The sequence below is a fragment of the Pseudopipra pipra genome, chromosome 9, assembly GCF_036250125.1.
Source record: "Pseudopipra pipra isolate bDixPip1 chromosome 9, bDixPip1.hap1, whole genome shotgun sequence".
Lineage (NCBI taxonomy): Eukaryota > Metazoa > Chordata > Aves > Passeriformes > Pipridae > Pseudopipra > Pseudopipra pipra.
This window is the reverse complement of record NC_087557.1, coordinates 8709484-8724010: the sequence shown is the minus strand read 5'-3', so window position 1 is coordinate 8724010 and position 14527 is coordinate 8709484. Positions and strand designations below refer to the sequence as shown.

Sequence of the window (14527 nt, the reverse complement as noted above, 5' to 3'; positions counted from 1 at the left end):
AGCTCCCGGATAACATGATTTTGGGTCTTAGTATGGGCCTTCAGTTGCCTTAGGTTGAAAAGGCTTCCATCAGTACGATATCAAGTGTAGATACTGTCCTGATCCTCGAGGTCTGCTGTGGCCCTTTGGAGCATCATGCTGAAAGACTGTGAATAGGGTTGGTGCAAGAACGCAGCCTTGTTTCACACCATTAGTTATTAGAAAGGGCTCAGAAAGTGCATTGCCATATCTGACTTGGCCGTGCTGATCCTCATGAAGTGAGATGATCATTTTAAGGAACTCGGAGGGACATCCTAAACGTTCCAAAATCTGCCATAGACCTTTTCTGCTCACAGTATTGAAAGCCTTGGTGAGGTCAACAAAGGTCTGTTCCCTACACTTCTCTTGCAGTTATCTGAGAACTAATACCATGTCTGTGGTACTCCTGTTGGCTCTGAAACCACATTAGCTTTCAGGTAGAATTCCTTCTGCTATAGCGGGTATTAGTCTATTTAAAAGTATTCTTGCCAGGATTTTGCCAGCAATGGAGAGCAGAGTAATACCACAGTAATTTGAACAGTCTGATTTAACTCCTTTCTTCTTATACAAGGTGATGATGACTGCATCACGACGGTCTGATGGTGGTTCGCCTAGTTCTCAACAGCGCACCACAAACTCGTGAAATTTAGCATGGGGTGCTTGGCCCCCATGTTTCCATATTTCAGGTGGAATTCCATCAACCCCAGCTGCCTTGCCAATTTTCACCTGCTGTATGGCCTTGAGAGTTTCTCCCAAAGTGGGGGCAATATCCAATTCATTCTTCACCGGTTGTTGTGTGATGGACTGACTTGCTGAGTCTTGAACTACGCAGCTAGTACTGAAAAGAGTCTGGAAGTGTTCAGACCATCGATTCAGAATGGAGGTTTTATCTGTCAGAAGCGTTTGACCATCTGTGCTGAGTAGAGGGCTTTGTACCTGGTATGTAGGCCCATATGCTGTTTTCAAGGCCCCATAGAATCCTTTGTGATCATCCGTATCTGCACAAAATTGAGTTTTTTTCGGCTAGATTGATCCACCGTTGCTCTGGATGTCATGGAGTTTCTGTTGGAGCTTGCTGCATGCAAGACAAAAGGCTGTTTTTCTTACATGACAGGATGGCAGTGCAAGGTGTGCTTGGTGAGCAGATCTCTTCTTCCTCAACAATTCCTGGATCTCTTGATTGTTTTCATCAAACCAGTCCTTGTTCTTCTTGAAGGAGAACCCTAAGGATTCTTCAGAGGACTGCAGGATGCTGTTTTCAATATGGTGCCAAAGTGTTTCAGGAGAGGGATCTACGGAATCTATAAAATGATTTTTGAGCCTAGTTTGAAGATACGCCTGGAATCTGTCTCGCACTGTGGCTGATTGGAGATTGTTAACTTGGAGTCTCCTCCTTTGGATACTGCCCTTTTTAAGTTTGAATTTAAGATTGAAGTTAAGTTTAGAGCACACAAGTCGATGGTGTGTTTGGCATTCTGCACTGGGCATCACGCGGGTGTGATGGACATCGCAGACATCTCTGTCGCATCAAGACATAATCAATGAGGTGCCAATGCTTAGATCTGGGATGCATCCAGGTTGTCTTCAGACTATTTCACTATGCTGAAAGATAGTGTTAGTGATGGTGAGTTGTCGCTCTGCACAGAATTCTAGCAGAAGTCAACCATTATTGTTGCAGTTTCCAACATCATGCTTGCCTAATACTCCTTTCCAGGCTTCAGAGTTCTTTCCTACTCTGGCGTTGAAATCACCAAGGATAATGATCTTATCATCTGCAGGAACCTTTTGGGTAAGGTGGCAGAGGTTGGTGTAAAATTTATCTTTTTCATCAGGGTCAGGTTGGAGAGTTGGGGCATATATACTAAAGAGGACAACGTGTTGCTTGTTGTGTAGTGGAAGGCGTAGGGAGATAATGTGATCAGAATGACCTGTCGGCAGATTTTCAAGTTTAGGAACAATAGAGTTTTTAATCATGAAGCCAACTCCTGAGAGATGCCTTCTGGTTCTGGGTTTACCTGATGAAAAGCGTGTGTAACCGGCACCATGTTCTCTGCCGCTGCCTTCCTCGTGACGACGAACTCCACTGAGAGCACCAAAGTCGATGTGGAGACGTGACAGTTCGTGGGCAATGTCGGTGTTGAGACGTGACAGTTCCTTGGCAATGTCGGTGCCGAGATGTGAGAGTTCGCGGCCAATTAGGGCAGAGGGACGCTTAGGACGTCCACTATACACAGAAATTAACACTACAACAAATAGAAATATTTTCATATTAGAGAGCCAAGTAAACAAAGATATAAAAAAACCCAAAACCCAAAGCACTTTGAAGAACACTAGAGGATGTATTTATCGTTGGGAGCAGAGTTAATGATACTGTAGTGCAACACCTTCAAAAGTTTAAATTTCACAGTGATGCCCAGAATTGCCTAAATCATAAAATTTTATTTTTCTTGCTCATTGCTAGGTCAAAATCTCAGTGGGGGGCAATCCAAAACATTAGATGGTAAGAGTCTCTATCAGTGTGGAATTGTTTCCTAAAAAACTATTTCTACAGTCCAAGAAAAGTTATATTGAATTATTTCTTTGTCCATAGGAAATAATTGTCTAAATATTTAAAGCTCCTGTGAGATATTAGAGCAATTTCAGGCTTGGTGCAAGTCAGGAACAGAAGCTGGAAATGAACAGGAGAGGTACCCTTCCTATTCCTCCCACCTGCCAGTATGATGCCAACGGGAAAGGAAGCAAAAGGAACAAGGATCAGGTGGCACAGCGAGAGGCTGAAAGGAGTCTCTGCAAGGGAAACGATTGCTATTTATGACTGCACAGCTATGCTAGAACAAGATTTCACATCCTGTATCTGGAGGAGCCACATGTGGCTGTTTTACAGGGGTACACTCTGAGTGTCTTTAGTGACCGACCTCAGCAGCACAGGGACACGAGAGCTGTGGAGGACAGGTGAGACAATCACAGCACTGCCTTTCCATTGTACAGCACCTTGACTTAGAGTTACTAAGCAGTGGTGATGGGTCACGTGACGATTTTATTTGCCAGTATTTACCGGTTTTAGACAGAAACCTCAACAAAATACAAGCACACTCACGGATACATCTGGGATGAGGTGACCAGCCATTCCTTGTGCATGTGACTTCTTTATGCTCGGCACGGTAATAATTGTTGCAGGCATATGTAGCTGTTTCACCTTCTTTGTAAAAATCTGTCCCGTGTCTTGGGAAATAACCATTTATCAGCTGCCTGGTATAACATTTTTCTAAAGAAGAAAGGTAAGTACATTTAACAACAGTAATTTCTACAGCAAGAACTGAGGTAAAATAATTCTTAGGAAGACAGTTAATAAAAAACAGGTTTCCAAACACATTTCTGTAGCCTTCCTCCCCAAAAAGACATTTGTGTGCAAACCTGAAGGAAAGCTTGCTTTATTTCACTGCCCTGAGATTAATGAATCACATGAACAGAAGTGGGAGTCACTACATAAAGCAAAAAGAGCTGGTCTAGTAACCGCAATCTCTTACCTACTGTTCATGTGCACCAGCTCTAGTTTGGTCTGCTTTGTCTCTAAACTGTTGCTGTTTGCACAGAGGGAATTTCAGCATTTGCCTCCTGGAGATTTTAGCATCTCTGTGGAAGTGTATCAGCCTCTCAAAGCAGGTCTAGAGATTTTAGCAACAGCTTGGCACACTGGCTCTATGGCCTCCTGCACCCCAAGAGCCCAGACATGGGCTGAAGGAATGTTATAGTGTGTTATCTGAGTAACTGGTCCTTTCCTCCAGGCAGGGCTCCATTCATTTCCTGTACTGAGCACCACTCCACTGAGGGCATCAAGGAAAGATCAACCTTTTGTAATCCACTTTCCAGTCCTACCAGGAACTTTGCTGTGACTGAAGATGTCTGAGAGGAGATCTCACCTTGCTGCTTTAAATGTAAGTCTAATTCATTTTAAATCTAAGGAGTGTATCTGGTTCTTTTGCTGATATCACAATCACTTGCAGCTTATTCCAAGAGTGTGACATCTTTTCAGCTCCAAAAGCTTTCCAAAGGGACCAGCAATGGTTCTCAGAGAGGAACCTCTAGACAAAGTGCCCAAGCCATGGAAGGGAGAATATATTGACAAAGAGTAGAAACTCTCTATGTGCAGCTGTGTGTCCAGAGGAAAGTATATGCTTGCATGTTACCCAGAAGCCAGAGAAGATTTCCCATATATTTCTTAATCTCATGAATAGTTTCAAGAGTAAAAAATCTCCCAAATCCAAAAGCATCATTTCAGCCTTACTCATTTCAGAGTGTCCCCAGCTGACACTTTGAGCTCTGCAGAGAGGATGACAGTCTGGGTGCAGTTCCAGGGGTCAGCTAAAGCAGTCCGACTCTAAGAAACTGTGTTCCATCAGAACAATTTCAGCTGCACAGAACTTTGATAATTATAACAGAATTGAGCATATGTTGGAAATGCACTTACTCAGGCATTTTGGCTCTGGAGACCAGCCCCTTTCGGAACAAAAACTTCGAACCCAGGTATTTCCAGTGGGGGTTGAATAATCTTGGAAACAGTAGTAGTCAACACTCTGCCCAAATCTCATGGGAAAGTATGAGTGTCTGTTGTTCTCATATGCATTACTTAACTTGCCATTTTCTATAACTGGGTAGTCACACGATTTTGCTTGAAATAGAATTTAAGAGCAACAATGTCAACACATGCATGATAAAAAGCTCAGCACACAATTAATTCAGATTCAGCCTCATCATCTGGGTGTTTTCAGAAACGGACAGAACCAGGACTGCCCACCCTGGCACACCCCTCAGGAGTGCGGGAACAATCACACTGTGCTTCTGGTGTCTTTGGCAGTGCTTCTAGCTCTGTCATTTCCCCCAATTCCATTGCAATCAACATAAATCCAGGAAATATTCTCTGAAATTACTTCCAAATTACTTGTAATTTGGTTACAAATGTGTAAAACCACTTTAGGCCAGACTAACCAATGCAATAGGGAGGTGGATCCCATCCTGTTTCAGTGCATATTGCATCTGATCTGTCACCAAAGCTGTATCCATCGTTACAGGAAAACCGCAGTATTTCCGATTCCTTGTAAGACTGCTTTGGAGAATGTACATATCCATTTGGAATTTCTGGCACATCACAGCTAATATCTGAAACAGAGAAAGACAAAAAGCCATGTGTTTTTGTCTATTTTTATTTGCTAAACTTAAAATCCTATTGTAATAAAATTTAGTTTTGGGGTTTTTTTTAAATTTGAATTCACAAAAACTTTTGCATTTGGAAACTGTTTGAAACTGTGGTGGTTTGAAAAACCTTTTTTGAGGTAGTAATGGTTTGCCCGACTGATAATACTCTTACTGGACCAATCAATAGTCCACGTGCGCCCTACGGAAATTACATGCCCACAGAAACAGAAGAGAAGGTAGTGAAGATAGTGTAGAAGGAGGGTAGCTATGATCTGAGTCACGAGGAGGCAGGGGGCCAGTGAGCCCCTCTGGCTCAGCCAAGGCTATGGGAGACTCGGTATAGTGTCAAATATTTATTCTACAGTGAGATGACATTGTCCTTGTAGAGGGTCTTGACTAAATTTACTATTTTCTATCACTGGGGGCTGCTGCTGCCATGCTCCATCAAGGCACTGAAACAAAATGTGTCCAGGTTTTATATATCCAGGCCGACAACTCCAAGTTGCTTAAGTACCATGTGGATAGGGAGGTTTGTTCCATATTTTAGTAGGCACCTCTTTAACCCTCCTGGGAGGAGGTTCTTCACAAGCTAAAAATTTTAAATAAAAATATTGGTGACTGTAGCACATGTTACAAACACCTAAACAATTTTACAATAGAAAATGTAGCACGAAATCCCGGGGACATTTGTGATCAAACCAACATAGGTTTTCTATTTAATCAGCACAAAATAGGAAACTGTCAAGAATCCACATTTTGTAGGAATATGAATAGACCTTTAGAAGGACATGAAAATAGCCAAAGGAAGTACCAAGAAACCACATGGGACTGTGACGATTCACAAAACAGATTTTAGTTACAAAGACTGAGATGAGATTAGTGCCCTGGTTCTAACCACAGACACCTCCTACCCTTCCATCTGCAGAAGCTGCTCCATGCCTGTCCTTCCATTGCCACTCCATGCACAACTCCATGTAGAGTTTCCTTTCAAACTGTTTTCTTCTGCAACCACCACCATCTTTACTGACATTAATTTCATGTGTCATTTGATCAAATTCTGTCAAATCTCCTCTCACCTTTACATTGCCTAAACTTTCTCTCCAGGCTCAGATCACTTGATATTCCAAAACTTTTTTTCTCTTGTCCTTGAGATTATGAATTACAGCAAATGAGCCTGAATCAATTTAATTAAGGAATTCCTCAACAGCTTGAGAATGAGAAAAGCCAGACTAAAGCAGAAAGAAACAAACGTTGGGAAGCTGTTAATGAAAGACTAAGTGATGTTGTTAAGAAATAATTTTTTTAGTTGTTTATAATTATTGAACTAATTTCAGTGACTAATTTTCAGTGCCTGGGTGACTGAAACGTACTCCTTTGGAAGGCTGAAGCTTTACCCAGAGTAACAGAGCCTGAACAGTCCAGTCAACTAGACGCAATGAAGTCTGGTTTCCATCTGAGCATGAAAGGTGAGAATTCATCAAGAATAAATAAAACAACACCTGAGAAACGGAGCCTTGGAAAGGAAATGAAATCTCTGTATAGAAAATAAATGGGAGAAGAATTCTTCAGCAGGGAAGGAAAGTCCTTGGCGAGTACATTCATTACGCAGCAGAGACCTGGCACAGAAGTCCTCTCTCCAGTTAGCTGTAAGGCCAAAGGTTTGAGAAAGTAGCAGTACTCTCACTGAAGCTTTTCTACAGGTTGTCCAGGTGCTTCTTGAAAACAGGACTACAGGAAAAATAACTAGAATCCTTTTTCATGTGAGGGATGCAGAGTTACAGCTTCCTGAATTACACTACAGAGATCCAACCACAGACCAGGTAGCCTGGATTTGTGACACAAAGTGAGCAGGAAAAACGCTCATTCTTCCACATCAAAATGTGGAAAGTGAATTTTATATATATTTATATTTTTATATATATTTATATTTTTATATATATTTTTATTTTATATTTCTGTTGTACAGAATTGTGCCTCAGTTCCTCTGTGTTTACATAAAAAAAGAAGCATGAAAGATGATCTTAGTTTCTTCATCATTACTAAGAAATGCTTCCATCTGTGTTTTATAACAACTCTCTGTTCTTTCCCACTCCTGCCCTGATATTGATGGTATGCATTACCATCAAATCTCAGATTATATTTATTTATTTATTTATTTATTTACTACAGCTAATTATTATATTTTTAAATGCAGTTTCTTAGTAGCTTGAGATGAAGAAATTTACTGAAAGTATGTACTTCAAAACTATATGAATTACATCATGCACTCACCATATGTACTCACCAACACTGGAAGGGTTTTATTTCTAGATTTGAAAGCATGCATTAAATGCATACCTTCAAATCCTTTAGCGAGAGACAAGGAGATCTGGAATAATTCACTCAGGATTTGCATGTGACTTGACCTCAGTTACAAATAGATCAAGCTGCTTTCTTACCATCATTGTGCTGGTAGCAACTTCCACCAAGTCAAGCACAAGCTACAAATCCAAGTAGAAGTGTTTTTCCGTCCTTGTGCAAAAGTTCAGCTCTTGGAACAACTCACACAGACTTCCAATATGGAGCTGGAACTAAGAATCCTGCATGACCCATGGTAATAATTGTCCTGGATATATCAAATTTTGCTACATTCACATTCCTTTGCAATCTCCCTGGTCTAAATAAAGCACTGTGAAAACGTAGTGCAAATTAGGGCAAAGTTTAGTTCAAATTCCAGGACTTTTCTGGACTTCTTTGCAAACAAATTAGACTTTATTAGTTGCTTTGAGGCAGTATTTATTATAAAAATATTTAATTAAGGTAAGATATTCCTTTAATTTCCTGATTTTTTTCAATTTTTCAAAGTAAAACCAATTGGATTGTTTTGATTAGTAAGGTCTTCATAGACTTCACCCAAAATTAAAACCAACTTGAACCAAGCAAAGACACACTAGCTCAAAACCACACAGCACCCTTTCCTCAACAGCCTGTGCAATCAAAAAAAAATTAAACTACTGAGGATAGATTAAACAATATAAACACAAAAAAAGAAAAATAAATTCAATAGAGAAACAAAAAGCATTAGAGGCTTGTGAAAAGATACACAGTATATTAGCTACCTATTTAAACATGTACGAAAGCATACTTGTACACATCTATCTCATTTCATAGACTAAAAACAGTCTGTCAAGAGATATTTTATAAGCTTTTCAGTCAATTTAGTAATTATTCCTCTTTCTCAGATCATCTCACCGATTATTCCAGACAGAAAGAAATGCACATTTATGGAATATTTTCTATCTTATTCTACTAATTGTTTACTGGTTTCAGAAGTTAGAATAATTAACAAACATAATTAAAAAAAATTAGTCATCTGGCTCTAGTTTATAGAGATACTATTGTTTAAAATTTGAGCATCAGATTAATAACAGCAGTAGTTATCCAAATAAATAGGTGAAGTAATACCTGTGATAAGATATGAAATACTAAAGGTGTTCAATACTGCCAGAAGAAATCTCAGTCACTGTTGTCAGAAGTTCATTAGAAAGGCTACAATGCCTCTAGATATTGTTTTAAATACCATCTTCACATACACTTTAAGAAAGAGCTCTGATTTTTTTCTATATTAAAGCTTACCTCCTTGTGCAGTACAACACGTCCAACATAAGAGCAGAGCTGCATAGCCCAGGAACAACATTCTAGAGATTCAGAAACTCATCCAAACACATCCAGTATTGGACCCTACTTTTTTTGAGTACTTTTTCCACTCCTGTTTTACTCAGTAACTGCTCCAGAGACTGACCTTGCAAGCCATTTATACTCTGATTTCAGCAGTCACTTCCCCTAAACCTCTTGCAACACACAAGTATTTCTTTTTTATTTCCTCCCCTCTCTGAAACTGGATAAAGAAACAAATAAAAGCCTGGCAATTTAGGCTGACATGTTACTTTCTCGTGATCTCCTTGTTTTTTCATCATACTTTTTTCTTTTTCTCTTTTTTTTTCCTTCAGATTTATCCCCTACCTACTCATATAAGGTTATTTTTTTGGTATCTAAAAGCAGTTGTACAAAGAAATTACGTTGCGGTTCTTTGTGTGTTGTTTGCTTAGTTAGAAAACAAAGTCATCTTAAGTGTGTGTAAAAATGAGCTTCTCTACACATATAATTCAAGATCTATGTTAAAAACAATCAAAATAAAAGGCAGACAAAAATATAAAGGGGCTTACTTGTCACTCACTCTTTCTTGTATAAAATAACCAACCGCCCAGAGCAAAGGAAATATACTTGATCAAATTCTTGATTAAATAAACTTAGGTGAAGCTGAAGCACTTGTTTCAGTTTCACATGAGAAATAAGATGGAGAAGATGTGAATAAATTGCAAGATAGAGAATGAACTTTCCAAAGAGAAATATAAAGATTATGCAAAAAGAAGTATATGGCAAACTGGGCTAACAGAGGAACTTGTCACAGGTTCATGTAAGCAACAGTCTTATTAATAGTTTCATGATATGTCTTGGCTTTATAAGTGCACTCCATTAGAAATGTAGATCATATGAAGAGAATTATTTGAGACCGAGAATTCAGGGAAAAATATGTAACAGTACAAAAGTGCCCATATGAGATGGACATAAAAGAGCTGCAGACCAGGTACCCCACAGTGGTGATGTCTGACTGGCATGGAGTATACACAGATCTGTCTTGTATATGCTCCCAAAAAAACACACAACATATCCTTAAAATTACTGGCTTAGTTGGTGTACTGCTCTAGGATAAAAGTAGTGTGTCTACAGAGCAGATCTCAGATCAAACCTGAATTCCAAAGCATTTAAAGCAGTTAAAACTTCTTGTCTTCTTAAAAGGCAGCTGGAATTATTTTTCTTTTAACTTGGGCTGTGTTTTCACTCCTCAGTTCTAAGACTTGGTCTTGCTGAAAACCAGCATTCAGCTGTTTCACCCACAAGAACTCTTCAGACAGCATAATATCTCTTGCTTTCCCTCCCCCTTTCCTAGACAAATGACTCATATGCGGAAAATGAACTCTCACCCTGCTCCATGACCCTGTGATGATCAATCTGCATCCATTTTGCAGTTACTGATGAATACCTGACCACAGAAAAGATATTTTTTTCCCCTGTCTAAGTAGAGCTCCAAGAAAACAGCTCCTCCCAGAAATTCACTGCCCAAATCTATAGTTCCTTTTGCTCTGTGGTACTGAAGCCTGTGCTGCTACTGCAGACAGACGTGCTCTGACAGCACCAGGACAGTCCCACTTGTCCCTCTGCACCAATCTTACCACATTACCATAGGTATTCATATGCTTCTGTACCTGTGCAAATTCTTGCAGCAGCTATGCTTAAGAGCTCTGTGCTAAAGAACAAGGGAAGATGCATTGACTGTAACAACAGCAGTGATAATCCGAGTCCTGAATTGGACTACCTGTTGGTTACCTACAGAAATCTTTGCCTCACAGCAGGAAGCTCAGAGCAGGATTCTCAGCAGGGCCATAACAATGTGATACACTCCAGGTTGGCATACTTAAGCTGATACTGTATGTACCACACCAACTTTTACCTAGCTTTACCTTCTACACAGAAATCCAACTAAACAGAAAATAGAAGGTTTGTTCTTCAATCCATGCATGCCCCTTATTAAATATGTGGTATTTAAACCACATTTAGGAAATAAATTCTTGTTTATCACTTAGCCCCTGATGCAGCAAAATCTGAATCTAAGAAACTGCACCATGTTAAATAGTCTGCATGACTTCATTGTAGGAAGGGAGTGCTACAACTGAAGAGTTTAGGTGAAGACCTAATGATGCTGAAAAACCTCGGTATGAAGAACTGCTCAGAGACTTTGGTATCTTTAAGCAGCAAGGTTTTTGTCTATTCGACGTTGGGAACAAGCCAGCTTGGGCTGGACAAACTTGTTTGACTTGAAAGTGCAAAACTAAGCCATTTTATACACTTTGGATACGTGGTTACATCATATTAATAAGTAGGGTAGTCTCTGGGTGGAGTCTTTCCTGATGTGCGCAGTCTTCTACTGTAGGGGTCTTCTCCTCAAGCCTTCATCCCTCTGCTGGTCACCATGGACGTCTTCCTCAATTGGACCTCTTCAATTAGGTGACCTGAATTCTTCAAGCTTGCAAAATCCTGGCTTCGGGCCTTCTATATCTTATTCAAACATCTAGTTTACCTAATTTATTACCATGAGCATACAACTCCTTTCTATAATAAGGCCTTTGGTCCAGGGAGCAGAACAGAACATGATATTAACCAGTGCTCCTAAAATGTTCTTCTAGCAAAACAGGTACTGGAGTTACTTAGCAGGCCAAGATATCTCAGTTAACTCTTTTAGGTTTGGCTCCCGTTTCACTAACTTGCAAAAGCAAATCAAGATAGGCTGCAAAAAATGTAGTAATGTTTATGTTTACTACAATTGGGGCATGAGGTGATTACTGTGACAGTCTAGATAAAAGCAGATCTTTAAGGCCAGATCTAAAAGCATTATTCACTGTCTGTGACAATTCACTATCAATCAAATCATATTGGCATTATGTGCTTCATCAGTCATGTACAGAATTACAATACTTTCTAGAGCATCTCCCACTTTTAGGTATTGCCCACAAATCTCAATCATGGGAATCATTCAACTCCCCTGTGTTTTCATACAGGGCCTGCGCCACCTGTTCTGTCCAACAACCCCCAACTGACCGAATGCAGAAATTGACCGAACGTTTCCTACACTGCCCCGGGATTCCAGAAGAGCTGGCACTAACCAGGTGTGCCCGACTAAAGGTGAGCAAGAGACAGACCCGGCTGTGCTCAGATGAGCCACCAGCAGGAGCATGGGGGGCTGTGCACAGGCCACCTAAAGCTACCCAAGGTAAAACACCCCATTTTTTCCAATTTCAGGGCCTACCAAAAAGTGCCCCCGAGGAAGCCCCAGGTGATAGAAAAGGAGGCAGCTCAGGGGGCGAGGTGGCTCCCCCAGCCAAGTGCCGCTCGGCACGGTCCTGTGGGTGGGTGGGTGGGTGGGTGTGGGCGGGTGGGCAGTCACTCCGCCACCGAGGCCGCCGCCTGCGTCCACCCAGGGAGGGACTTCGCAACTGGGGGCCATGAGGCTCCCCCCGAGCCACCGAGGACAGCGGGGACAGCACTTACCCCTTTTAGCAACACACCACCTTTTTTGTATTTATTGTTTTAATGTTAGTGTAGCAGTAGAATATCTTCTTCTGATCCTTGATGTCCCTGCAAGTGTCACTAGGTCAGCTTCAGCTTTCCTAACGTTATCCATACATGCCAAGTCAATGCCATGGACAGCTCAGCTTACAGTCTGTTTTTGCCTCAAGCTCCTGTACATCGATTTCTTTTCAGCTTCAGAGATCTATGTGAAGTCCTGGATTTATCAGGCCAGTCCTGGTAGATGTGTTTTTCTTCCTGAAGACCAAACTGGAATATTCTTGTGCTTGTAAGATTCTGTCCTTCAAGACTGTAAGCTTTTCTGGATTTCTCTATGACTCCCAAGCAATCCCACCTACTAGTCTCCTAAAACAGTCAAAATCATGCTCTCCTAGGGGGCCTGATTTGTACTCTACTCGCTTTCCTCTCTCCCCTCTGAATCATGAACTCCATTAGTACACAGTTACCACAGCAAGGCTGCTGCTGCTTTCCACAAGCACTTTGTCCTTGTTTGTGAAGAGCAGATGGAGCTGTGGGCTCCACTTACTTGCTCCTCCTGATCAGGTACTCAGGACACTCAGCTGTGAGCCCAGGGTAGTTTCCAGGCAAGCACATGGAGAAGAAAGTAGGAATAGACAAGTGCTGAGAATCAAATTACTCACGAGCTTTAATTCTTGTCTCAGTATGCCACCAAAGCCAACCTAGTTCAGGACACAATTGTTAATAAAAATAACAGTGAGATCAGTATAGAGTGGATAAAATGCAAGCACAGCCATTTGGATGGACAAAATGTACATACATTTACAAAAATGGATAAAATGTGGATAATATGCAAACACAATCATCCAATCAGAAAAATAATATAACAAATTCCAAGGCAGAACATTGGCTAAGCTGCAAACAGAGCACAGCAAAATGGGAAACACCAGGAAAAACTGAGCTGAAATCACTGGGTTGGCTGAGGGCTCTCTTATTTCTGCAGCTGGCCTCCTTCATGCCTTTTCCATTTATCCAAACCACGATTCTGTGTAAAGACAAAAAAGGAGGAAAGTCATGAATACGAATCCTCAGGCACCACAGAGGCTCCTCAGAGCAGTGCACAGGCAATTCCATCAAAACTGCGTCCTACAACCCCCACTCTGTGTCCTCAGCACTGTGTACTTACATTGACATGTAGGATATGTAATCACTCCATCCAGGCACTCTGCTCTAAATTTCTCAGCTCTTGAAACTTGTCGGTACCCGCTTTTGCATTCAAAGAAAATAAAATCCCCAGAGCGATAGGTGGAAGTTCTTGATTGGGGTGACTGTAGTTGAATATTGTTGCTTTCCATATGGTCCGTACTCACTGTACAGCTCCCTGCAAAAAAGGACTTTCATTATTTGCCTGTAGATCTCACACCAGACAACTGATGCTGTGAAACCACTGTGCCCTTTCCCCAGCAGTCTTTCCAGCTCAGGAATGCTGCCCAATGGCTTCTTGGGAGCGCTGCCCCTCCCTGCCTGTAGCTTACAACAGGCTTCTGCACTCTGGCTCCTCCCCACGCACTTCCCCAGGAAAGGGAAAGGCTTTTTGCTCCCCTTTCAGCACTAAAAATACAACACCACAGCAGCTAATCTGTGGCTGAAGAGGAGATGACTTACTGCCCAGCCTGCATCGTGGGTAATCCAACACTCCCTCCACACACTGGACTCTGAAGTGGGAAGGCTCTTGCTCTTTCACATATCCTGCTTTACAACGAAATTCAATATAGTCACCCGATGTGGAAGTCAGCTTGGTTTCTCTGGACCCTTTCAGCTCAATATTGTTTCTGTCCATATCTTCTTCTGATGCTGTACAGGCCACTTGAAAAATTGAAGAGAAGAGTGTCAGAATTTCATACAGGCACACCACAGGTAACTGTTTTTCTCCTAGAGCCTACACAAGTTCTTTGCATCAAAAAATCCTTCCAGCTATTTGCTCTCATCCTCTGTTACTTGCCACAGAAAAGACATTCACAGCCGGACTAAAAGGGAAAAAAGACCATGGTTGAGATGCCACACAGAGCTGTGGAGAAGCCTTTTCAGTCTGACAGTCACACAGGGCAAGAATGAAGCACAGGTGAGGAAGGCACCAGGCACCAATGAATTTGACCACATGTTTTTTGAGATC

General features: G+C 41.3%; 1 protein-coding gene across 1 annotated transcript in view; it reads right to left on the bottom strand.

Moving 5' to 3' along the window:
* LOC135418578 (uncharacterized) overlaps nt 1-14527 on the bottom strand; it is a 114256-nt gene that overhangs the window by 6217 nt on the left and 93512 nt on the right. The window contains exons 51-56 of the mRNA XM_064664017.1: nt 14020-14220; nt 13541-13735; nt 5005-5175; nt 4487-4687; nt 3116-3283; nt 2034-2261 (exon numbers count right to left, since the gene is read on the bottom strand). Of these exons, the coding sequence (XP_064520087.1) occupies nt 2034-2261; nt 3116-3283; nt 4487-4687; nt 5005-5175; nt 13541-13735; nt 14020-14220 (1164 nt within the window). The remainder of the gene's footprint in view (nt 1-2033; nt 2262-3115; nt 3284-4486; nt 4688-5004; nt 5176-13540; nt 13736-14019; nt 14221-14527) is intronic.